Raw genomic sequence first — 26,718 nt, 5'->3', positions numbered from 1 at the left:
TAGCACAGATGAGTTTGTCATCAGGTCGTAGGACTGGCGGGTCAGTTTTGTTTGTTGTCGATTGGCAACTAATTAGATTGATTGAATTCTTAGCCAAGAAACTTTGTTTTGCGAATGCTGCCAATACACGATAGGTCAAGGAATCAAACAGATAGGCTACATAAGTATAGGCACATTTTTACTTTGCTTATATGCAGATAGGCTAGGTCTATCAGCATTTACAACAATATTTCCGAAAAAATCTTCTATTCTGCTAACAAACCTGTGTTGACAACTAAAAACAGGGAAAGATAAATTCTTGGTTTCGAAGTCGGCTAACTAAGATGAAATAGCAGCAGTCGTTTCATACTGTGGCCCTGTGAACCCCCAATGCAGGGATATCCTGTTAATCACAAAGCAACCTCTTTATGCATTAATGCTAACCTTATTTATGTTGTGGGATTGACAACCTTGGTGCGTTGAAACCGATTCCTTTGTAGCCTAAAATTAGTAGGCTATATTGTAAATTTCTATTAAAGTCGTCAAAACTGAACAAACAAGAATCTCCATCGTATGAAGCACGAGGTATTGTAGCAGATTTGCATTTGATGGTCGAATTCGCCAATGCTCACGGTTGATCATCAGGACACAAATAAGTATTTAGGCTACGTAATAACAAAACTAGGGAACGAGAGTTAAAGAATTGGGTGGATCTAATAAGGCAATGCTTTCAGCTGGTTTGGAGAAATTGCGCCTAATTTTGTTGTTGATGCATCTATTTTGCATGGATTCGTAATAGACTTTTAAATCGTTCATCGAGCAAGTATGAATAGAATCCGTGTGCACTTTCACATATCAACGCCGTAAAAGGAAATCAGTAGTGATCTGCTCGTTATTTGACGCAAACCTCCGACGTTTGTAATCCTGCGTTGGTTCCACGCTATTCCCGTTTAGTGCTTTATACATATCGTGCGTCACTGGACGCAGATCAAACTTTTGACGTTTTTACGTTAGAATACAACGTAACGGAAGCAAAAGTTATTTAAAAATTAGACACGCTGTTTTCTAACCGGCTTTTCATTCTGAAAGCTTTATTGAGAAATTCAATAGTGTCTTTCGCCAGTTTATTCTGTCATGCCAAAATATACCGTGAACTATGGTGCAAATGTTATCAAATAAAGAGATAAAGCATGTTTGTCTATTTCTAAACTCTAAATTTAGACAAATCAAGGGAAAGCCTGTAAAAAGCGCAGTTTGTGAATTTGACACGGAAATAAGAAAAACTTGGGCATTTCATGAATTTGGTTACGTAATACGTAATGCTCAACAATGTACGATTGCCGAGTCTATCACAGTCAATGAGATATTTTTCAGGCAAAATGGGGTTCAATTCAGCCAAGGAATTAGTCCTATTTTTACATTGATTTACTATATTCAGACGTTGAATCAATGTAAAAAGGACGTTTTTTGCTGGAAACCAGATGATGCATGGATTCTTGGGCTTCGTAAACCTTCAGGGTGGAACGAATGTTAAATATTGCTTGTAGACATCTAAATTCCATCCTCGTCTATCCTATATGCAACGTCATAGCACACTGTGGGAAAAACCAGGTGGGCTTAGATCTCCTCCAAATGCCATGTATTCACAGCAACTTTATTGTGACGCATTTTCAACGTAGAACCGGCAGTTCTTTTGTGTTTTCATCTAACAGCATGTTTTAAGCATTCCCGTAACAAAATTTAGAATAAGACAATGCTAATTATTTTGTGCCAAAAAGCGGTTGTTTTCAAGGTCTTTCCTTTCACATAAGCATGTGGTTATGTGTAATTGAAGAGATACGAGAACAAAAGAAGTTTCAGTCGTTGTTATGCCAACACACGTACTTGTATGGAAATAGATAAATTCAAGGTTTGCAAGCATTGTTTTTGAGAATTGAGTTGATTTGGGAAACCGTTTATTCCAATAGAGGAAAAAATCACATCATTCTTCGTGAAAATCTCGGCTATTTTCATACAAGATTACATACAGAGACTGGGCGTTACCAAATAACGAGACAAACACTGCATTGAAACACAGCAAGAAAACATCTAAATGTACAACCTGCAATTGGGGGCTATGATTCTTTGTTAACATGCTCGGCCCTTTAGAAATAATGGCAGTTACAATATATAGCGTCACTGGTTATTCTTAATTTCTATAGCCACCTTAACATGGCAGCCAAGGAATGAGGATGATGTCAATTTGATTGCTAGAAGCACCGTGTGAAGTCAGTAAGCCGGGAATGCAATGCAATAAGTGTGCGATAAGTAATAGGAAAATAGTCGTTTCGCGGCACTGAGTGAAAATAGGTTAAAAAGTTTCTGTAAATCCGTTTTTCTACAAATTCAGGAGCGGATTATATACAAAATAAATTGCATGTTATGCTATTGTCAACTTTGATGAGGCAGTGTGGCCATGAGGCAGTGTATTATGAGCATACCAATTGTAGTTTTAAAAGCCACACGTTATATTTTTTAAACTATGTTTGCAGTGAGGTACAAACTTAAAAATATTTTTTACAAATTCCCAATGCATCGTTATAAAAACAACGTTTCGTCAGTTGGAGATGGTTTGAAGAATTCATTTTTCACACGTGAACAAAAAAGCTTTAGCATTTACAATTAAAAAACTGGCAACGGTGAAAAGGCACTGTGTGATGGAAAGGCTAACACTACCTAAGTAGGTGGATCACCTTCGCAGAGACAATCGTCTTCTGGATTTGTTCTGGTTCAAGTCGCAACCAGCAAACTTCAATTCTTGCTCGAAGCAGTAGTCGTTTCAAATGTCCAACTCGTATAGAGTTCAAACAGTGCAAACCTTCGCATCAACCAGCAAGATTGGTCAATTTCACATTGGTTCAACATCTTCAGACGTAGAATCCATGTGAAAAGAACAGATTTTGCTTGCTGACAAAGCTATCCATCATGCGGCCTCCATTTCCCGCTCAATTCCTACGTATTTGATGGCGTCCGATTGGCTGTAGCGATAATCGAAGAACAATTCCTCTCCGGCTTGGATCGGTCGGTTTGAAAAAATTCCAATCCGATGATCACCGTTAACCATCATGACCTGAGAGAGAGAGCAAAGAAACAATGACGCTTGTCTTCATCTGCTGCGGTTGCCACTGTTACTTATTTTTCAGTGCAGAAATAATGTGGTTCGTATAATTGAAATGACAATTACAGAAACGAGGTAAGCAAGCAGCCAATAACGGCCAGAAAATCAGTATTTTTTGCATTATTTAACGCCAGCAGACGTTGATTCAACGTAAAAAGACTGATTTCCTGGCTGGAGAATAACAGCAATTAAACAGCCACTTTGAACCCGTCATTAGACTTAAGCATAACATGAGATAAAACGAATGAAAATGAGCAGTCTTAACTCTTAACTCAAGGAACGCCTGTCTATTAACAGCCCGATATAAAAACAGGTCAAAAAAGTATTTTCTGTTGTTATGTCTTTGCTAAGCGGAAAAGAATTTTTTAATCACACCTTTGCATAGCAATTGGGATTGACGGAGTGATTGGCAAAACGGATCTTGTTTCCTTTGCGAGTTGCGTCAACGACAAAGTCGTTATTGAGATTGAAAAGGAAACTGCACATGTATTTATCGTAGACTTTCCCACGTCGATCGGCCTCGTCTTGGGAGATGATTTCCCCACAATACTCTGTGTTGCATTGGAGAGTTAAAACAGCAATAAGCTTTAGATAACGCATAGTTATGAATCAGGTTCTCAATATCTAAGAGCCGTTTTTATGCTTTGTAGGTGTTGACGGTCCACTACTACAGTGTTTTTCAACCACTGTGCCGCGGCACACTAGTGTGCCGTGTGAGATCGTCAGGTGTGCCGTGTGAAATTATCCAATTTCACCTAATTGGTCTAAAAAAATTTTTGAAAACAAATTAATTATTATCTGCAAATAATACACCATTTGCCGAGTGTAGCCTACATGCTACAGTAGTGACTGATAGCGTAATCATGTAAAACTCTTACATAGCACTAGTGCTAGATGACAGTAGGTTTGTCTGGCTTTTTTCATGTTTCTTCGATTTTTTTTCAGAACAATAAAAAAGCCAAGATAATAATGGCTTTATTTGTTCTTTCCCGAATTTAACACCGGTCGAAAATCAAAATCACAACAGCTTCGCGTTTGTCTTCTGCAATTTCTGCGCGAATATTAACTTTGTGATCATCCGAACAGGCCCAGATATCGCACTGACAAAAACTAAAGTAAATGAACTGTTGTTGTGTTGTTTGTTTTATTGTATCATTATCAGTGTTGTACGCGTCATTGAGATAATTTGACGGCGTCAGCGCGAATTGCCTAAAAACTTTACGGCGTAAAGGACTGCGTAAGCTCTTGAAGAAATTGACGGCGTCAGCGTCAGCGCTAATTTCTAGCGCTATTTTTTGCCAGCGTCTCATAAAACGGAAATATTTCAACCAACTTCAGGCTAACAATAGCTATAAATAAAGAGCAGATATTATGTTTTGAGACTGTAGGCCTATTGTAATTAGCTGCTCAGCCTATTAGTTATTTCCTTGCAGAAAAACAAGCATTTCAAAACGTTTGTCTGACAATCTGCTGCGTTTGGGACGCATATTCAAGGGAGCCGGAGCGATTTTTGACTGGAGGGGCAAGAGTATGAAAAAAGGGCACTTTTGTTGCTGAAAGGCCAATTTGTTTTTAAGTTTTAAGATAAGATATAGCGATAATGCTCATCTATCAGCTCATTATCGAGTAATGATACAAGTGTCCGCTATACAAACAACAATGGCACGGAAGGGCATCATGCTATTTTATAATGATGTAATATAACTTACTGTGATGTAGAATTTTGTGTCTTGAATATTATTTTGAGGCAAAAATAGAACATTATAATTAGGCTAAAAGCGAATAGCATAAATTGTTATATTGCAAAGTGTGCAGTAGCTTACATGACCTTAAAACGGCACCATTGCCCCCTCTTCCCTCCCTATCCACAGAAATTTCAGGGCAGGGGGGCATCCGCTCCCCCCCCCCGCTCCCTGCGCATATTGTCCTTTCCAAGTGAAAACATGCGTTCCACAGCAGCGCTGGTTGGTAGCCTATTGGTGTGTTGTATTTCAAAAACAAGTTGAAAACGTTTAGTCGGAAAGGTATCACTGTTCCAAGCGTGCTGTGATAGTTTAGCATGTATAAATCTTTTAACGAGGTCCACTGCACCAACATCGCTCTTTTCATTGGCATAGAGCTCTTGAAATAAAGTATATTCAACGTCCGCGATGCCATTCATGGATTTTTTGCTTTCTGTCTCTGATCCCTCGCTCTCAATACATGGGTGATGATCACCATTTGGCGAACTTCTTCCGCGTGTATTCCAGGGAGCCATTCCAACCAACGCCAAAGCCGGTAATTCGGATTAGTCGCGATGGCCAGAATATATTGTGAAACTCTTATTGTGAAACGAGATTTTCCATGAAAACAAAAAATGACGCTTAGCGCTTGACGCTTAAAATCGGCAAAATAGTTGACGGCGCTATCACTTCCGTCAACTGAAAAATAAATTGACGGCGCTAGCCTCAGCGTCAACAAAAAGTTGACGCCGGCGTCAACGTACAACACTGATCATTATATAATTTCGTTTAGTGTTCCGTCAGATTGTTTTAATACATAAAGTGTTCCGTGGCTCAAAAAAGGTTGAAAAACACTGCACTACTAAACTAAGCAAGTTGCTCTAAGTTGTAAAGGTGCATCTACACGAGAAAGTGTTCTTGCTTAGAAATTCTTGCTTAAGCTAGTGATTAAGCTCGTTTCGTCTACACTGGCAACCTCGACGAAGATTTTGCTCGCTTGAATCGCGGTCACGTGAGTATCTAATCCTTAATGACGTCACGTTTTAAAAAGTTCGCGCCAAAGCATAGCAGTTCGCGCTAAAGTACAGCAGAGTAGACCAAGCAACTGACTGTTCTTTAACCATTTGAAGTTGTTGCAGTCTTTCAGTCATGGCTTCCCAGAAGTTGTGTAAAAAATGCTGCAAAAAGCGAAGGATGCAAACCCGCAATTTACTGCTTATTGAAGCATTCAGACACCTCAGTGAGGTTGAAATGTTGGAAACAGAATTTCGTGTCAGCGTGGGTGACTGGTAACAACCAGCAAGATCATTCCTCCGCTATTTTTATTACCCAGTGTACAATGGCAATGGTTTTCTGCTGAGATCCTGTTTTGAATTTGAAATTGGAAAATATTGTGCTTTCTATGGGCTATTTTGAGTACGGTCACCGCCAGTTCAGCCCGCAACATTAATAAGAACGGGTTGGGATCAAAACTTAACGAAATCCTTTAACGATACTGCCCTGCCCTGTTTGGATACTGAGCTGAGAGGAGACCTGAGATTTTGGCGGGAAAAACATTTCTAAGCAAGAGAACTCACTTAAGCGCCCAGTTTTTCGCTCTGGAGCGTATTTTTTCTCGACGGCTCGCTTACTCGCCCATTTTCTTAAAAGTAAGCGGCACAAACTGCGATTAACTTAAAGAAACAAGAAGTTTGTCTAGCTTAAGCAAGAAAACAGTCGTCGTGTAGACGCACCTTAAGTTGTCATGCCGCGTGGTTTAGCGTTCAAATAGTGAAGCGCATACGCGCCGACTTCCGGGGGGGCCGGTGCCCCCCGTAAATTTATGGTTGAGGGGCAACAAAAATGGCTATTACAAGTGGTGTTTCAAAGACAAAATACTTGGCGAAGTAGATTTACATCATTTATTTTAAATGGACAAAAGAATGCCAAAAGCGAAAAACAGCCTACGTTGCTCTTGCCCGCAAAACAGCAGCTGATCGCATGGCTTTCTCTGAAACGTGAATTACTACTGAGATGCGCAAATTGCGCATGCTCAATGCTCACAGTCACAGTGCTTATCTTCCCGCGCGTGAGGAGCAACTTTAAAGTCAAAATGCGTGGTAGCGAAAAAGCGAATGCGAGGTTGAATGTTCATTCTCATTTCACGAGTTATCCAAACGTCCGTGAGATTTTCTGTGACTTCAAACATGAAATCGATGTTAGCAAACTTTATCGAGTTGAAACTACGACACAACGAACAATTACGTGAATACAGCTTAAAGAAAAAATGCATTTTTCAAAACTGTCATCCATGTTTTGCTTCAATAAGCACTGTATTGATGTGTATATTTTCATATACATCAACCAGTAGCGTAGCCAGGAATTTTGAAAGGGGGGGTTTTGCCCACCCAACGGCGGGGGGTCTGGGGGGCCTCCCCCAGAAAATTTTGAAAAATTACTTTGAATTTGGTGCATTCTGAGAGCATTTTCAACAAAAATGTGGGTATGAATATTCCTGTAAAATGGTGCTGTCCAGTAGCATAGCAAAAGGATAAGATCATGTTTTCTTCGGCATTTTTCGGAAAAAAAGCTAAGTCTCTGTATTTTCTTGTTGCTAATTCCTGGCTGAGATGTTTGAATGTTTGGTATTGGCAAAACTCGCTCTTTTAATGCAATTTTGTTTAAAATTAGGCAATTTTTTTTTAAACTGAAAGCATCATTCTCAATATAGTGACGTCACACGCGTGCCAAAGGGGGGGGGGGTTGTAACCCCCAAAACCCCCCCCTTGGCTACGCCACTGACATCAACAACTATGAGAGAACTGCACTACCGGTATTCAATAATAGACTATTAAGACATACGATAAAAAAACAGAAGAGAAAACACTTCGCCGTTGTTAACGCTTTGAAGGTAAGTAATTAGCAGAACGAGCGAAACGAGGTAAATAAAACCGATAGCGGGTTTCCACTCTGCTTGAAATCATGATTTTTTGCGTTTTATTTCGATAACTTCACTGTCTTGATCGTTGTTATTCACTCGCACGAAAAGGAAATGAATCGGCTTGTTTTCCAACTGTTCCAATTATGAGCTAACAATATCAAAATGTTTACGATAAGGCGTACTGCATGCGTAAAACTTTGAATCGTTTCAAGCAGCGGCTCTAATAAATTCGGTTTGCGACCTAGGTGTCAATATAGACAAGACAGTAAGCTTAAACAAAGACTATTTTAATTGAGTAATATGGTTAAGACGTCATCACCTTTCTCGCCCCCCAAGGTTTTTTGAAAAGTCGGCGCCTATGGTGAAGCGTTAACAATACAAATTGATTAAGAAAATGAATTTTAAGTTGTCAAAGTTTCAAAACTCCCTCTACCACTTAAATGAATCATCAAACAGAAAAACTGAGACAATTGGATAAAACGACAACATTGTGTTAGTTTGAGTATCAAATTACAAACAACACTTTTAGATACAAAATATCAGGCTAGTAAAATCCTTTGAAAAACGTAGCTCTTTAAGCAGCATTGAATTCATATTTTCAAACTGCAGATTAAGGTTTTTTTTCCGCTTCAAAGCTAATTACCTGAAATAAATTCATTTTTATTGGCGACGCCTTCTTTGATGTATATCCCCCACCCGGCGACATCTGAGGGGGCCAAAAGAAGATGCTTGTGCATTCCACGTTGTATTAGAACGTTCTTGCATGAACATTTGGACGCGTTCTCACCAAACTGATCGGCCCCACAATGCTGAAAGTCAATGATAAGTCAATCATTGGACAAATGGCAAAAAGTGCTTTAATTTCCGTCTTACATCAACGTGTATCTGATGTTGAATGGACGCAAGTAACATGTAGCTTCACGACTGTGGAAGTGTGGTCAGCGTTTAAATATCGTATAGGTGTGAAACTGAGTGCTCATCCACAACGTATATGAAATGAATCAATGAGTACAGGTTTGTTGGCTGAGAATATGACAAATGACAAGGCAGACACTGATAAAATATTCGTGTTCTGCACATGCGTGAGAATTTATTGAAATTTCCTTGAAGTGAAGGCAAGATTCGGGTTAAGAGATTAAACAAAGCGGCTTGAGAGGCCAAGTCGGTTTACTGCACACAATTGGCATTTATGTAATGTTGCAGTAAAAAACAAACACTTAGGATCAATTCATATAAAAAGTTCTTTTTTCACAATAAAACGAGCCGTGACAGACACAGAGCAAGTGCTTCAGGAAAACTTTTATCACTGCAGAAAGATATTGTGTCAATTTGTAGTCTTTGTAAACCCGTCGCTGTGCTGCGAAGACATAAAGGTTTGTCTGATTATGAATTATTTTTGGCACTTGCCATACAATTTTGAAGTAATTGCCATTGTACTGTGAACTACATTTACGTGATGTGCTGGGATATGTAATGATACGAAATTCCAAAGTCACTCCACAACCATAACCACACAACTCCAGCATCATACAAGAGGTTGTAGTCAATTACTCAATTGTAACTACGACGACCAAAACAGAGGGTTTGGTGGGATTTTCCGTGAGTGTTTTCCAGAACTACTTTGCCCTGTGGTGAAAAGTGTTGTATGAAACGGTAAATCAATGTCACAACAAGGCTAATCAATTAGACTTAGAGTATGGAGTTTCAACCAGCACTCAAGTAGTAATCTGAAATTGTGGATCGAAACTCTTTGAACTGACATCATCAAATGACACGCTTCAAATTGCGCAATTAAAATGATACAATTATGAAATTAAATGTTTGAAGGTGAAGTGAGCGTTCTGTTAGAGGTGGTGAAACTATTTAAAGTTGTTTATGAGAGTGGGAATTTTTTTCATGACACCAATCGCGCTTTTGTAATACAGGTGGCGATCATAATAGGGCGACAAAATTAATGAGACATTAGTATATGTTCGTCACACGAGACGCACTTGTAGCTACGGTTTGATCGCAAAGATAAAAGACGACTTTTTATCGCGTCAAAAGCAACCAGCAATTACAGAGATAAAGAGTCTAAATTAAAAGTTTATGTTTTAATTGAAGCGCTTCACTAACCTCTCGGTGAGATTTTCACCTCAATGAAATCACGACGTGTTGTTATTGTAGCACAAACTCAAATGCATTGAAATTGACGTCAAAATAAGAAATGCGTCAAAGCGTCAAAAACCACATTAAATCATCTTTTCAAATGTGACGTTGGCGTGACGCAAAGTACGTCGGGTTTGGTTCAGAATGTCAGAAGCAGAGTTTGACATTTCACAGTTTGCGCATGAAACCGCATGCGCCGCGGAAAGCACCTCGCAGATGGACGTATCTGCCGCTCACACTTTCACTCACACGTCTATTTACACTGCTGCGTGACATCACATCTTCGTGAAATAGAAAAACAAAAAGCAAACCACCACAGTCACCCAGGAAACGGCTTACATAAAAGTTTTGCGTACGAAAGATATCAACCGCATCTGCCAACAACTGACTACGTAGTTCTGCCACGTTTTTCACGCCACGGGGGGTGGGTCTAATAGAGGTAACACGCGTTCATCCGTGTGCGGCTTGTAGACTGTGTCTTGTGTTTGGTTTCATGCCAAAGCGGTAATAAGCGATGTGATGTTTTTTAGTTAAAAATTCTTCCAAGTAGGGAGTTAAATTCCGCAAACCGATAACACTTTAATACACATTACACATTCTATTAAAAGGAGTTAATAGATATATTTTATGACGTTATGGTTGAAGAGTGAGTAGAAAAGTGAAGCTGTGGAGAGCCTATCGCGCTTCAGTTATAAACCAACGCTTTTGGTTCTCTGCTTTACAACAAGCAAAGACAATTAAAACAAACAAGGTAAAATCCAAACTACTGGAAAACATGGCGCGAAGAATCGAACACCATGACGCAAAGAAAAAACGAAACTAGACAGTTTTGAAAAAAACGTTGGAAGCCCTGCAATTTTTACAAGTGCAATAAACTTCTACAATGAGTGTTAGTCTGATCCATCCGCGACTTTGAGATTGTTTCATGGTGAAATGTTTAAGGTGGTAACGTCGCGACTTTTCTTATGACGGAAACATCAAGCTTGGCGCAACGACGTATTTGGACAGGACATAACTTGGCTAGTGCCTGGTGCACCGTAGTGAGGCCAGGGCGGCTAAATTTGGATTGATATTATCTCTATGACTGTTACACGTGGATACGTCAGATTAAAACGAGAAATTGCCTATATCCGTTAATAGTGTCCTTGTAAAAGCAATAACAGTCCACACTCGATGATATTGCGGCTCATGATGTTAGTTTTGCGTAAAAAAGTAAGTTTTAGTTTCTGAAATAAGAACAACAGTCTACGGAGTTTGTAATTTTGAAAGAAGGCTTTGAGAAATAACCAAATCGGCGAATCATCATAGAAGTTAATAATCCGTTCGTTGGACACGACAGTTGTGATAAGGTGATTCATATTTAAATTCACATTCAAAACACTATATACAACAAACAACACAACGCTTTTTATGGCCCATTGCAAGCTTCACAACTTTTGAGAGAAGCAACTTTAGGCGTAATTGAATGGTGTTTTGAGTCAGAAACGGTTGTGTGTTCACAACGATGGTTATCTGCCTTGAGACGACAGGGCTTTGGAAAAGTGTTTTTAAAAAGCGTTAATGGCTGTTGTCGGAAATGAGATAACAAAACTCTATTATTTAGACTATTGGTGAATATAGTTCTGACTAACAAACAACTCTGTAAAGTGTATCCGAAAAAGGACTGCAGAAAACACACACACACACACTAAAACCGTTATCGAAAATTTCACTTGGAAGATTGTTATTTCTGGACAATTAGCTTAACAGTGGAAACGGAGATAATAACATACATTTCAAGTTAGACAATTGTGCCTTTGTATACTGACATCAAGAAATCGTAAAACTCGATGTTCAACGGCGTAATGTATAAGTTGTATGGACTATACTGTAGACTGTATGGAGCTTTTGAATCAAATCGGCCAAATAAAACACATTTCAGCGTTTATAAAGTTCACAGTAACTACGTGGAAAACATAGTTTAACTGCCTATAGCACATGTAGACGCTGAACCAATGTAGTAGGGTACGTACTGTGCATAGATCCGAGTCGCATTCCCGAACAGCAAGATAGCAAGGGCACTGTTTGGTGTTGCACTGTGCCTTGCAACGGCACCCAGGAAATCTGTTGTGGCAATCCGAGGCACACTGGCAGAACTTCTCGCAGAAGTTTCCCAAGGATACACATTGGCAACTGCTATCGCAAGATTGGCCTTTGAAAACAAGATTATTAAATAAATCAACATCTCATTCTCAAACGTTCAAAGAACGGCCAAGTACTAAAGAAACGTCATGCAAAAAAGGATTTTTATTAGAGGGAAAAATACCGCGTGCGGTATACATATATTATTAAAGTTACTAGATAGATTTTCTTCAGTTCAGAAATTAGTGGCATCAGGCTTTCTTTAGTTTATAGTGCACGAAATGTCAATAAAACGTTAAAACACGTTTAAGAAAATGTTTTCCGAGGCCGTAATTGATGCCAAGGTTTGTTAAACATGATTTGGAAGATCGGCATCTTACCTGGATGATTACAAGGCTGGTAGTTGTAGACATGGCTGCTGGAGTTGTCTCGTTTTTGCTGAACTCTTCTGGCGTGCAGTGACCACAACCGATGCTTCCTCTTCTTCTTTGGAGGAGATAATTCAGTAGCTTCATTGTCTATGGACATGACTGTGTTCAGAGGCTTGGTGGAGAGAGTAACACTCTCTCGCAAAGCGAAGGCAAAAACCTGTTAAAACGAAAAATAAAACCATGGAATTTCTGATGTTAGTGCTGGTCAATGTTAAATACTAAAACATTTGGGTATATTAGGATCATTATCTTTTCTAGCAATAAGTAGTATATAAAAGGTGTCAGTGATAGTACTGCGACTGAAAATCCGGTATGCATCCAGCTAAATTAAAAGCTACACTGCTTAACCCTTTTCTTCATGCTAAAACCATGACTTTTATTTTTTATAGAAGGTTTATGGCATAGACACATGATAAACAACATTGTGTTTACTGTTTCAGGTAGTACGGTCAGTAAAAGAAATTTTAACGTTTAGAATGGATATGAGATGGCTACTGCAATGTTATGTCATCCCTTACATATTTTTTTGCGTTTATTTAAAGCAAGCAATTATGAAATGAAAGTAACTAATAATGACATCATTCGTTCTCGCAATGACATCAGTTATTAGCACACAAAGAAGTCTTCATCCAGAATGAGAGACACTCAAGACCACTTGTTAGCGCTTTTTCAATTACAACAATTCAAGAACAAGCACGCTTCTAAACGTATTATCCAAAAAATCCAGAGCATTCGCCTGATACGAGCAACTATATAAAATAAAAGACACAAAACTAATGTAAAAACAAGCCGAAAAGAAACGCTTGGTCATTGTTGTTGTTAAAGTTTTTTACTTCAAAAGAATGGCAATTATTTGATTCGATCAAAGATATTCTCGTGTTCAAGATCGAGACGAATTGAGGCTAAATTAAGAACGCGGTTATTGTAATTAATGACCAGTACACGGTGTGCTTGTAAACACCGCCTATTGATATGAAAGTCATCGTCACTTAATCGGTGATGAGTGAGCAAGAGGGGATGTACTTTTGCAACTAAAATAACGAAGTTGCAACACGAAACACGTTAAATTACACCCCGTTTTCATGGAAAGGAAGGATTACCTTCAAACAGCTTAACAAATTGCTATTTTTTAACAAACAACATCGCAACATAACTTTAAACTATCTTTTTCTTACACTGACTAAGCTTGATGGGACAAATGTTAACATAAAATGTGATGTCATATTCATTAGTAAACAGTGTTAGTGAACATCTTTTGAATGAAATCTTTTGAGATTTGTTAGACAATACGCAACCGAAATGAATGGTTTGAATATGCAAAACCAGACGCATTCCAACTGGAAACAATCAAGAAGCTGATACGCAACCAGCAATTCAGTACTTTTTTGCATTGGTGAAACGTCCACAGGCGTTGAATAAATGTAAAAAAACTGATTTGCTGATTGAGTAGCAGTACGCACAAATGACAGCATGGGTATGGTATGTCTTCATGAAATTAACTTGTTACATCATTGTATAAAAATAAACAAGCAAACTACACTTAAAGACCTTCTTGGCGTCAAATTCCAAGGGAGTTTCAACGGGGATTACAGCACAACGCCCTGCCGCGTGAGAATATCTTACTACAGAAGCAAAATTCGTCATTTTTCAAAAAGTGAAAATGCGAAAAGATCAAAAAGTGGCGGATTTTGCTGTCCGGGACGCAATAGCCATGACCAAGCAAGAGACAATTTTAGAAACAATTTTTGTTTGTTTAACAACTAAAGTAAAACACAATATATACGTTAAAAAAGTGAAATATCTAATATAAACACATTGAAAACAAAATAAGTCTTCACCGATCACAATCACGCATGTAAGATTAAGGTATAACAGTAGTGCTATTATCACTTTTATCACTACTAAAAGTACAAAAGATGAGTGAAACCAGCAACTGCTTACCTCCCAGTTTAGGTGCAGAAAATGCTGAGCCACTAAAAAGCCCCCTTTGATGAGGCTTACATTTTCGACATTAGCTGCATTCAGCAAAATCAACCCATTTAGACATCGATTCAATGTAAAAGAGGGGACCGATTTGCTGACTGGGAATCAAAACAGGATTGGGCAAGATAGAAATGATGAAAACTGCAGGGTGGTGAAAGTAAAATCGACCTTTGTATTCATTATAAAAGGATAGATTTTTTTGTTTGCGCGAATTGGATCTGTTGTTTTTCATAACATGACACAACCACTAAACTAAGCAATTACCTCATACTGAAATTGCTCAACTTGACGTGATGGCTATTGTCACAAAGCTGATCAATTAACTCATAATGCAAAGTGTGTCAAATTGAGTTTGCAAGCTGTTTTTTTTTGACACACAACTCACGAGTGGCAACGTTGAAGTGATGTAAATGACCAAACCGGGACATGCTGACTTGCAAGCCCGTGAGTCACTGCTGAATAAGAGCTTGCATGCAAAGCGAGGAAAACGCACTTTTGTCGTGGGTTTAGTCACGACGACGCAGCCACATGCCAATGAACGATCGGGGGCTGAATGACTCGATTGTTCTCTGGGAATTGTTGTTCTATCGGGCGAGCCATAATCACCGCGTTTAAAAATTCCGCAATTGGCGGAAAATAACAACCACTATGCACTGCAAGCAAGGCGTTTGTATTTACAAAAATAACGGACAATGTCGCCACACATTTTTTTCCGTTAAATGTCACTCATAGTCGCCCTCTTGGGGTGAAATTTTCAAAGTGACCTCATCACACGGAAATACACGGGATAGTGTCAATGATAGGTAACAGCAAGCCCAACATCACGACTATACATGGTGATGCTTAGTTTAGTGGAGGCTTAAAATGACTAACTTCACGAAAATATGCAGGAAAATGAGAACAGAGTTGGCTTGAGATCAAATTTAGCGATATCATGCTTGTAACAAATGATGGATTGTTTCCGCGTGCTTGTGAAACAAAACCGTTGTGAGAATTGCGTCACGTTCGTGATGTCCAAAGCGAGCAGATATGGGACGACTGAAATACGTACTCACACCATAAGTGGAAACACATTCATATATTTATGTTTTATTGGCAGTTTTGTCACGCGTTGAATGCATTTCACCTTTAAATTAACATTACTTTAACGAAACATGACGCAAAGTAAAAGATCTCTTTATTTGAAGCGCTTAATTTTTTCTTTTCAAGTATATTTAGTGAATTTAAGTTACGGTAACGCCGGTCTTGAGTAGAGGCTTATAAATAGAAATGGCGCAATGACCAGTACGGGATGGTCAAATAGGTGTGGTGTTGAACAATTCCAACTTCGTCTTTTGAGCTAACAAATGTTTCGATTCATCCACACAAACGATGTTTAAGTTGCGGCGTTAACCAAATATTTCCATCGTCTGCAGGTTACACGAGTGTTGCGAATCTGTTCGCATTCATTTAACCTGTAGCTGGTGCGCTACGAGAAGACCTTTGGTTGTCACATAACATAAAAACGAGATAGGCGGAGAACATGAAACGAACCGCAGATATAACCTGTGTTCATTCATCGTTTCTCAGACAGCAAAATCCGACACTTTTACATTAATCGATGTAAAAAACGATTAATTTGTTGTCTGAATAGTATGTTACTGTTGCAGAAATTACGTGATGGGTTTAAAAAAAAACGAAAAAACTACTTAGAAATAGGACAGTTTATTCAGGCAAAACACTCGCGTGCTGGTTTAACAAATCGGCACCGGTTTTGGCTCAAACCTTTTCTTTAAAGCTGTTTGTTCACGAATGAACTCGAGATGTTGCGTCGTTGTTCACAAGATTAAACTTTTAAAAACATATGTGCTATCAAAAGTATTAGTGGATAGATTCAAAATACATTTATTGCTTCAAGAAAATGAAGTACTGCTATCAAAAGTATTTGTGGATAGATTCAAAATACATTTATTGTTTCAAGAAAATGAAGTACTGCTAACACACGAGTTAAAAAATAATGCTACTAGCAGCAATACATGAAATGCCAACGGAATTAGTTGAAACTCTTGCATTCGGAGAATGAGTAAATTATCATGTGATGCAGACAATAAAGTAAATAAAATAAAAATCATAACAAGCGACGTCTGAAGCTCAGTAGATCTGTGGAAAAGAACTCCAAACGAATATTTGAAGTATTGCGTAGTTATATGATTTTTACATTTTTTGATGTAGCCAAGTGTGATATTAGAACCGATTTGTGAAACGTAGGTAAGACGACATATGTCACTCAAGACAGGCAGGAAAATAACCAAGAGCTTCAACGGGTTCCCCCAAGGAAAAAAGTCACAGAAAAACTCGGTTTGAAATACCGACGGCATACACTGCAACACTGACGACAAGTTAGATCACTCATTAATCTTTCAATGCAAAACTTAAGCTTTGCGAAATTCACTTGAGTACGTTAGAAGGCACTTTGGGTTTAAGTGATTACGTCACTCCAATAAAAGATTTCAAGCAGAAGTTACGCAATCGTCATTTCCTGTTGACTAATCGCACTGTTAACATCGTAATGAATTGAGCCGAGATGGCGAAAGGCCAGTGCGGTGTGCACACACTTGAAGCCTCGAATAAGTCAATAGATTTGTACGAAAAACATCATGCCACTGATCACGACTACATCAAAGCTGCGACAACTCGCGAGCACCACTTCACGGAAACTTTTGATTAGAGCGATCGACCGCAAGTTGGAAAAGCCAAAATGGTCAGGACCTGCGAGCCACTTTTTTCTCTTAGATGCATATTGCATAATCTACCACGTTTGTTAATTTTTTTCGTTAAAAATTGATGTTGCAAAATATCTTGTTTTCTAAGGCATGTTCACATGACTTAGAAAACTGCATTGAAAAATGCACCTGTTTTGATTTATAAAAACTTATTTGCAAATACAAATACAAGATTCAGGGTTGTATTTGCATCAAGGCAAAAACGGACTTATCAGTTACGTACCTCTTGGCACGTTTTAGTGCCAATAAGTTGAGAAATGGCACAGAAGTTGTTCATGTACGTTTCATGCAGCACGCGAAACAGTGTGGACTCAGCTCCGTCGAACTGCACGTTCCGCAAGTTTTCTGGTAAGTCTTCCAGCTTTATTAAGTTGGAACTGTCACGTTCTAAAACGACAAATTACAAATATATCCGCAAAAATATAATATAAAAACATCTGCAATCATTGACTGAGTCTACAGTTTAAGAGTTTCAGCATTTGTCAAGTGTATGAGAGAGTACGACGTCGTATTTAAATCGGTGGTGAGGGTCTTCTGTGCACGAAGCTGACAGCAAAAATTTTACTTTTAACAATGTAATTAACAAACTATGTCTTCAATTTGCCTTCACCATGTAGCGAATATTAAAGATTTAGAAAAAGAGAGATTTTGAAAAACAGTAAAGAAGGCTAATAAAGTTCTACAGTTTACACAATACACATATGCACAAAATCAAGCAGCAATTGTAAAAATGTTGCTGTGCTAGTTCACAATACACCACTAACCAATAGATGAAACACTAAAATACCTTCATTTGTCTCTGTCTCACTTTCACTGGGAGTAGGAGTGCCAGGTCTACTTCCGTTGTTGCTCCCTGTACCCCCCATTCGCTTCCTATGCTTTGCGACCGACGATTTGTAATGGAACTGTAAGTACACCACATCAGATAACAACATCCCGTTAAGAGTATATGTAGATGATTAAATTTAAATTAAATATGGCGAGAAGGTTTTTCTTTGCTCGCAGAAGCAGTACTTTTCGTCTGACAACGCAAGTCCTTTTTCTCGCGATATTCAAGTTTTGTATCACAAATCAATTCTTTAAATGTAACATAAACAGTTTCTTGGTAGACAATCTCACTGTTCGAAAACCCATTCTCACAAATAGTTCGCTTTGACGCCGATTTCATTGTCTTTTTTGCTTCGAAATTCGTTTTATTTCGGATTACAAACCATTTCGTTTCGTTATAGCTTCGATTCGAAGGCAAAACGCACGAGAATATGACACAGCGTCGGAAAATCGTAAACTCCAATTTACCAATCGTTCAGTCGTGTAAATCTTTAAGATAAAATAGTTTGAAAAAAAAATTGTTTGGACGAAACCACTCACAAGTGTGAATTCCGAAGCGCCATCCAGGGAGAAGTAGCAATTGTTCTGACATGGTTCGTTTGATACTCGGACGTCATGTGTCTTTCTTCGATTCGCCCTGATGGGAGGACGATATGTGTGACTGTGCTGAAAACAATCGTACTTGTAGCACCTGAGAAAAAAGAAAATGATATTTGAATCCACATTTCTGGAGTGTTTTGACGTGGAGTAAATAATATTTTGAGAAGGTATAACCATCAAGTGAATTAAAGCATTAGATACAAATTGAATTGAGAAAATTAAGCATTAAAACAGTAACTGCTGATGCGTCGCCAAACATTACGCCAAAACTCCTCCCCAAAGTGTTTAGCCATTTGTAGTCTTGCAGTACCGCTTGGCGTTACTGTACATCTTGTTCCATGTTTTTCATTTACAAAAATAAAGGCCGTAGATTTGAAATGCTTAGCGGAACCCCTAATCGTATGGTAGACAACGGCATTAGCAAAACCAGCGGTTCTTCTGCTCATCACGACTAACGACCTCTAGATTTTTTTTGTAATTATGATAACAAATAAAATATTTAACAATGCAATTTATAAGATTGAATGAAAGAAATCGTAATGTTGCATTTCACTGGAATCAAGTTCTTTTTTGTTTGAACCTCTGACTCCGAAAGTTGTTAATTTTACCAGGAGCAAGGTCTTGAAGTTTGTCGGGATTACATTGAGAGCCTACGTGAGAGCAACCGATCTTTGATTTCATCATCCAACATAACATGGAGACCAGACTTTAAGATTACGACAAAGTAGAAATTACATTACAAGATTCTCTTTATTAAAGTACCTTCTGCAGAACAACTCGTGAAACGAATGCAAGGCTCTTTCCCGTGGCACAGGCTTGGCGTTAGGCCCATCAATGTTCGGTGTACAATCTGGCACCTGAGTGTCAGGGTCCAAGACTTCAGTTAGTTCCTTGTATTTCTCTTTCAAATCGTCAATAGATCCTATGAAAAGTGAAAGAAAAAGACAGTTACAGCAACTGGAGTTTGGTGAAACGTCAAATGCTTCGGGAATTTCCTAACTTTATGTTGAGTTCTACCTGCCACATGCTATTGGTAATTGCCGGTGTTTCAGATTTTTACATTTAATACTGGTAGGCTACTGTTCAATGATTAAGTAGTATAACAATCTATTTTCAGATCACCAACTAAACATTACCCAGACTTCCAGAGTCATTGAAAAAAGACAAGTAGACACAAAGTAAACGTAAATTTCATAAAAGTTTATTCAATGAATAATAGACCTTTATCTGGGAAAAGATCTGCAATGGCCGAGAAGATTTCATCACACGGAAAGAATTGGTTGGAGGAGTCAACATCACCAGACGAGTTATCATCGGATGTTGCCATCTCTTCCTCCTCCGTGCTGGACTCAGCTGCCTGCAAATTTAGTTGACGTGATGGATAAAAAAAATTCTTTTGTGAATTGTTGTATTGAAAGCATTTTTTGAAACGAAAGATATTCGAAACGGCCGTCTTTAGTCGTCATAGAAATATGCCAGATTTAATATAATTAGTTGGTATCAAAACATACATCAGATGAATCTTTAGCCTTGTGAGCATCGACTGTGCGTTTTCTTTGCGGTCTCCGGGAGCTGAACAAAAAAATGTTATGATGACAAAGAAATTGAAGTAGTGATAGTGTATTAATGTAAAAGTCTCGTCGTACAGCAGGCAATCACAGAACGATGGCTTGCATCCGTTCGAAGAAATAAACCCTTTTCGAAATTATTGATTATCAGGATTTCTCTCTTATATTTAAAAGCACACTTGACTTACAGTTGGAGAAAAACCGACAAGCTTTGCCAAGCAAGGCTGCCTGCAGTTTTCGAACGTCATCAACAAAAGCCTACAGAAAGTTAGCTCGAGTTCTTCTGGAAGTAAACTTCTTAACAATCATAAACTTATGCAGCCATCTGAAGCAGAGTTCATTGATCAAATTTACATCAAATTAGTATTACAAGTGTCTTTATCACAATAGCATTGAACACAACATAAGCCAATTTATCTTTAACATACCGGCGAACTACTAGACTGTTGAGGGAGTCAACCAGTTCTACAAATATCTCGTCGTTTATAAAATCTCCTTCTCGATCGCCATGGACCTTTCCGTCATAATTCTTAATTAGTTCCTCAATGAATGCACCATCTTCATCTAAAACCTGAGAAAGTAATATGCGTTTGGATATCCTTGTTGTTGTGTGGTATTTCAAAATGTAAGGAATGTTATATAGGAATTCAAATGAAAGATAGAATTCCCGTATGCATAGGCGTCGATTACGCGGGGGCATGGGGGGGGGGCGGCGCCCCCTCGGGTCTGAGACATGTCTGACCACCTCGGTTTTTTGTCAACACAAACAGCTTTGTCAGAAAACTGCTTTGGTTTGTTTACGTGAATACACAAGCTACCTTTGTTGAAATTCCAAAGTTGGCTTCGCCAGATGTATTGCGACAATGGTTGCAATCGGATCGTGCTGTGGAAATTTTAGCTCGTCTATTTAACGTTGAGTAACGGTGTAAAATTACGGATTGTGAAATGGTAATTGCCAAAGTGAAAACTTTGAACACGATTATTTCCCTTGATTCAAATTGCATTTTCAAATTTAATGATTTCTTGTCGATTTAAACTTTATACGGTTGTTCAATATGCAACGCTTACGTTACAAAACAACTGGTTTTTGGAAAATAATTTAAGCATTAAGCAAAAAGAGCTGTTTTAAGCCATCATTTTTTACGTACATCGTTCTCATTACGTAACATTCTATGACAGTTACAGTGATGTTGGTTGGCTAGGTCAGTGATTTGCCACCGGTATTCCATGAAAGATTGTCAGGTGCTCCACAATAAATTTATTAGTTTGAATCACAAGAGCTTCGCATTTGTCTTTCTGCCATTCCTGCCGAAATATCAACTTTGTGCTCATCCAAACTAGCCTTCTCGCCCCCCCTCCTAAAATTGTTTTTTGTGAGTGGAATTTTGCAGACTTTAATAAAATAACTTAATGAACACTTATGGCTGCTGTTAGCAAGACACTGGCTGCTAAAAGCAAGACACGATTACCTCATCGCCCATGTATGGGATGTTGTGAAGAATTGTCTCGTCCTCCACCATAAAGTTTTGCTGTACTGGAACCTAGAAAAATATTGAGTAAGACCCAAAAGCCAATGACACAAGACTTTATTATTGGTAGGACAACAAAATTAATATCATTAAAATATTAGTCAGTACTTTTTTGGAAGGATCAACAGGCTTTCCAAACGATAAAAAATTTCTAAGAAAAATTACGTACAAATTTTAAATAAAACCTTAAAAATTTGGACTTGAAATTGTCTGTGCTTCTGTTTTTTTAATTTACATTCAATAAATAGTAGGCCTTGCATTGAAAGGTGTATCATGTAACCAATTCAACATGAGATGCCAGTTCAGTGTGTTTCTGACCATCAAAGCGAGAAGTAATACTGTATATACTTGCTATAATTCAGCATGAGTTTGGAGTAAGTTGCAAGGTAAGCAACAAAACACAAGCCCCGACAATGTTATGACACAGACAAGCGGACAGTGACTCGCATCATTTCGAAATGACTTTAAGTGCTACCTCTCAACACTGCAACCTAAATATCAGAAGAGTTGCTAGTTTCGCAGTTTTCCCCGCTGAATTGGGCTACTTTTGTTTTGGATTCGCGGAAACATTTTAGTAGTCGCAGTTTGTTTTCGTTCCATTTTCACAATAAAATTTTTCGATTTTGACTATATTTTGTGCAAATTTGTGATATTTTAGACTTGTTTCATCACTTATGAGGAGTGGGCTGCTTTTCAGAAGCAATTGGGCTGGAAATTTTAAAAACATTTGGCGATCTTGAGTGTCAAACACAATAAATAATTGAGACTGCAGGAGTCCAGGGATACGAATCGGGTTATTCAGATTTGAGGCATTTGAACTACGTCATAATGTCATATGCACAGCAGATCCAATCACAGCATGTTGATTATTGAAAGTAAAAAACGAAAGGGGCTTGTAGGTTTTAAACCGCCCAAGATATTACGAGAAACATAAAAGAGACGTTGCCGACCATCGGGCCCGTGAAAACCCACAAGCGCCAAAACGTATAATGTGACATGTTTCAGCAAAAAAACAGATGAATCTGAATAATCATGTAATCATTATAATCCATCGTCGGTTTGTTCCCCACTAGTGGGGGTGGCCGATTGTTTCCGCGCAGCAATTGTTTTAATCCCTTTTCTCCATTTCACCCTGTCCCTTGCATCTTCCTCCTTCAGTCCGACTTTTTTAAATTCATTCTTCAGGTAATGAGTTTGTAATCTTTTTATATTTACATTCTTTGTGCAAAGTTACATTTTAGAATTGTATATATGCATTAAAATTAAACAGTGTGCATTTCTTAAACATAAGAACTGCAAAGATCAAATTTTTTATATCAGTGTCATAACACAGTAATATTCATCTATATAACCATTAACACAAGTAATGCTCTCACCCATGTATAGCAGATTGGAAGACTTGGAACTGAGTTCAATGTGTAGAGGGGAACAGCCTGATCTCGATAGGCATTAACACTGCTCTTCACAGTGCAAGACCTTCAAAAAGCATTTGCTTGGGGTAACAACATAGTAAGTGCGTTTCTTTAACACTTTATTTCATGGAAAAAAAAACATCAAAAAAATAGTAGAATGACAAAGCTTGAGTTTCATTGCTATGTTAGTTATATACATAATGTTGTTGAGCAATAATAGTTCAAGGGCAAGGGCAGTTCTCTAAACAACAAAACCCGGCAAAATAGGTACTCACAAGAAGACTTTCACTGAACAGGCTTGCAAACTTAAATACACTGCCAAGGATTAATCTTCCAGAAACTTTTTCTTGTTATTATATGATTATTTTACTGAAACAAAAATACATCACCAGAGTTCACTTCACTTAAAATATGATTATGGGAATCCTTATCCCCAGAAATAGAAAGCTTGTTTGAGAGCTTAAGCCTCGTGGCTTTGCATACTTGGAGAGGCTTTGAACCTCTGAAGCAGGTCAGGTCACTGAGATTAAAAAAAGTTTCCACTTGATTTTGAAATATTGTTGTATGTAAATTATTTCATCTATCAGATGCCGTTGAATGGAGAAGAGCTGTTCTTATAAGGTGTAACCCAAGTGCACACTACGACACTGAAACCAGCGATGCTTGATCTTGTCATTTCTCTGTACAAAAAGTAATGCACTTAACCAATTGAGCTACAAGAGCAAATAAACAAGCATTTTTCTTACTTGGTCATTGGGTTTTGGTCAAAGGAAGAGTCTGTCGCCATTGGTTGGGCTTGCACATCAGCGTTGAGTGCATTCAGTTGAGATAAGTTTTTTGCAATTGAAGAAAGGTTGTTTGCAAATGCAGCTTTAATTTTATCACTTCTTTGAACATTCTTAAGTTGACGAAGTCTACAGTATTCATGACGAACCCTCTTCTTCCAATCAATTTTTAACTGTGACTGGGACATTTTGGCATAAATTACTATCAGGATTTAATATATCAATCAAGCTGACAACACCTACAAGAACAAAGTCATTTATACACAAAAATAAGTGATATATTACTGAATTTACGATAACTAACAGTCTTCTTCAACAAAAGCAAACAGTGTGTGTGTGTGTGCACTATGCAGGGACAGATTCAGCAAGTAGTTTCAAAGGGGCGATTTCAACAAAAAAAAGGGCCATTCCGTGTCAATTCACACAGTCAAGAAAATCAACCTCTTCGATTTTCTTTAAATTTTACACATCCTTTTGCTATCCTATATAATGAACAACTGCAAAATTTGAGTGAAATTTATTGTGAAACACGAGAGTTATGAAGCATTTAGTTTGGGGGGGGTCTGCCGAGGGGGCACATTTTTTTAATTTTTGGCCATGTTTGAGGCCCTATTACTGCTAAACTAAATTAGGTAAGAACCCAAATTTTTTACATGTGATAATACTTCTGCCAAATATTGAAAAAACAACATCGTTCACATTGTCACTCTAAAAGGTCAAAAGTTAAAGACATCCAAAGTTGGTCGTTTCCAGCTCTCGGCTAAAATTTTCCAAAATTTTAAAACCTTGCCAAGACCCTATTTTTGATTGGTTTTGGCTGAAATTTAGTAGAAATGTTGCTTATAGGATTTTCTATGAACTGAGAAAATTTCAGTATAAAATATTAAAGGGGTTGGGAGGTATTTAATGTGAAACATGGGTCAAAATGATAAAAAGCAAAAAGTGGGGTCCTTTTAATACCCTGGTTACCCTTGACCCCAGTGAAAATTTGCACTGAAATTTTTTTCACATATTCACTAAGATATGACAAGTCTACCATGCAAAATTGATCCATGGTTCTCAATGTTTTCTTATAGAAAGTATTCGTCAAAGTTTGGACAAAAACGCTAAAAATTAGAAATGAAAAATTCAAGGGGAGTAGGGGTGATCATTATTTTTTCTTGTTATTGGCTATATAAAGTGTTCTTGATGACAGTAGCAATATTATGTGCTTGACAAATGACAATTGCAGACCTATGGATAATTTTTGCAAGACGTTTTATGCAAAAAGTTTATAAGACATTATTGTCTTTATGTGTTTTAGCTACACTGTCCGATATCTTTTTGTTCGATCGTTTGGTATTAAATTTTCTTTAATTGCATGAAGAAGAAGAAGTATATAGCATCAGAATGCCAAGTTAATGCAAGCCGTAGTACCTGATAAGCTGACATACACAGCAACCGAAATTTTGTTCACAAATTCACTAAGATGTGACAAGTCTACCATACAAAATTGATCCATGGTTCTCAGTGTTTTCTAACAGAAAGTATGTGTCAAAGTTTGGAGAAAAACGTTAAAAGTTACAAATGAAAAATTAAAAAAAAAATGTAACAATATTGAACTATATACACTAGAAAACATTTGAAGTGTATTTTTGATTGTGTTTCTAGCAATTGTTCACAAAGCAATTGTTATACATTTGACAACTGTAATGTACCATGTGGACGTGGTCCTCATTGTCAGTGGACAAAATGGAAACTTTTGTCATAATCTTCATTGCTCAGTTTGTACTGTTGTCCAGAAGAACCATGGATACTCGGCACAGCAATTGAACAAACAATGTCATGAAATGGAATCCAGCATGGTTATTGATGTCTGAGCCAGTTTAAACATTTGTTGCTTTTGTTAAGTATCATAAACAGAACGGTGCACGGTCGATTGGTCGACAGACATTTGGTCGACAGGACAATTGGTCGACAAGACAGTTGGTCGACAGGACGTTAGGTCGACAGGTTAGGGTTAAGTGCGTAGGGTTAGGGTTAGAGTTAAGGTTAGTTGACTAACCCTAACCCTAAAATGAATCGTTCTGTCGACCTAACGTCCTGTCGACCAACTGTCTTGTCGACCAATTGTCTGTCGACCAATTGTCCTGTCGACCAACTGACCGGGTACCAAACAGAACATTGAAGTCTTGCTTTTCATAGCCTTTTTCACTAATAATGCCAATGTACCAATCAGAATCATATCTGCAAGCTACACATTGGCCTATACTTGCATCATCTTCTTGGAGTTGTGATTGACCTCGTGCCACATTCACAAGGGTATGTGAAATATCATTTGACAGTCGACGCATTTTCAAAGACTGAAATGATTGTGGAGTAAAACTATGATGTGATCTCGTGCCTGTTATTGTTTTACACAATGCATATTCGATTCAAATTTTGTGTTGAGGTCTTGAATTTCAGTTGAAGAAACCCAAATATATTCAAACCCAGAAATGTGATCTTGCTCCCATTGGAAAAGATCTTGTGGTGTGAGAATTTGGTTGTTGGTTGCTGCGTGAAGACTTGCACGACTGCACTTGCAGCTTATCTTTTGGTGGTTTCACCAACTCCATCACATGGACTTTTGCCAAGAGATGTAACAAAGAAATGCCACTCAGCATCAATTTCAAAATCTGATGAAATCAATTCCAAAATCAGATGGCAAAGATTGATAAAATTTTTACGGTTTTTGTATTGTGAAGCAGCACCATCCCTGAAATAGAGTATTTTTTTCACATTACCAAGTGATT

General features: G+C 38.0%; 1 protein-coding gene across 1 annotated transcript; it reads right to left on the bottom strand.

Annotated features, from left to right (window-relative positions):
* Positions 1–1,401: 1,401 nt before the first annotated feature.
* LOC145785970 (histone-lysine N-methyltransferase EZH2-like) lies at positions 1,402–24,175 on the bottom strand. The gene is made up of 15 exons (XM_082597662.1): positions 23,906–24,175; positions 23,124–23,223; positions 21,688–21,759; positions 20,647–20,789; positions 20,162–20,222; positions 19,872–20,007; positions 19,413–19,572; positions 18,591–18,741; positions 18,010–18,127; positions 17,446–17,609; positions 12,427–12,634; positions 11,938–12,116; positions 8,421–8,586; positions 3,512–3,687; positions 1,402–3,088 (listed from the first exon to the last, which is right to left on the bottom strand). Exons 1-15 carry the CDS (start codon positions 24,130–24,132, stop codon positions 2,942–2,944), a joined length of 2,208 nt encoding a protein of 735 aa, XP_082453788.1. The 5' UTR covers positions 24,133–24,175; the 3' UTR covers positions 1,402–2,941.
* Positions 24,176–26,718: the final 2,543 nt, after the last annotated feature.

The sequence above is a fragment of the Aplidium turbinatum genome, chromosome 16 (genome assembly GCF_918807975.1).
Source record: "Aplidium turbinatum chromosome 16, kaAplTurb1.1, whole genome shotgun sequence".
Taxonomy (NCBI): domain Eukaryota; kingdom Metazoa; phylum Chordata; class Ascidiacea; order Aplousobranchia; family Polyclinidae; genus Aplidium; species Aplidium turbinatum.
Note: the sequence above shows the minus strand (reverse complement) of the source record. Positions and strands in the feature narration are given on the sequence as shown.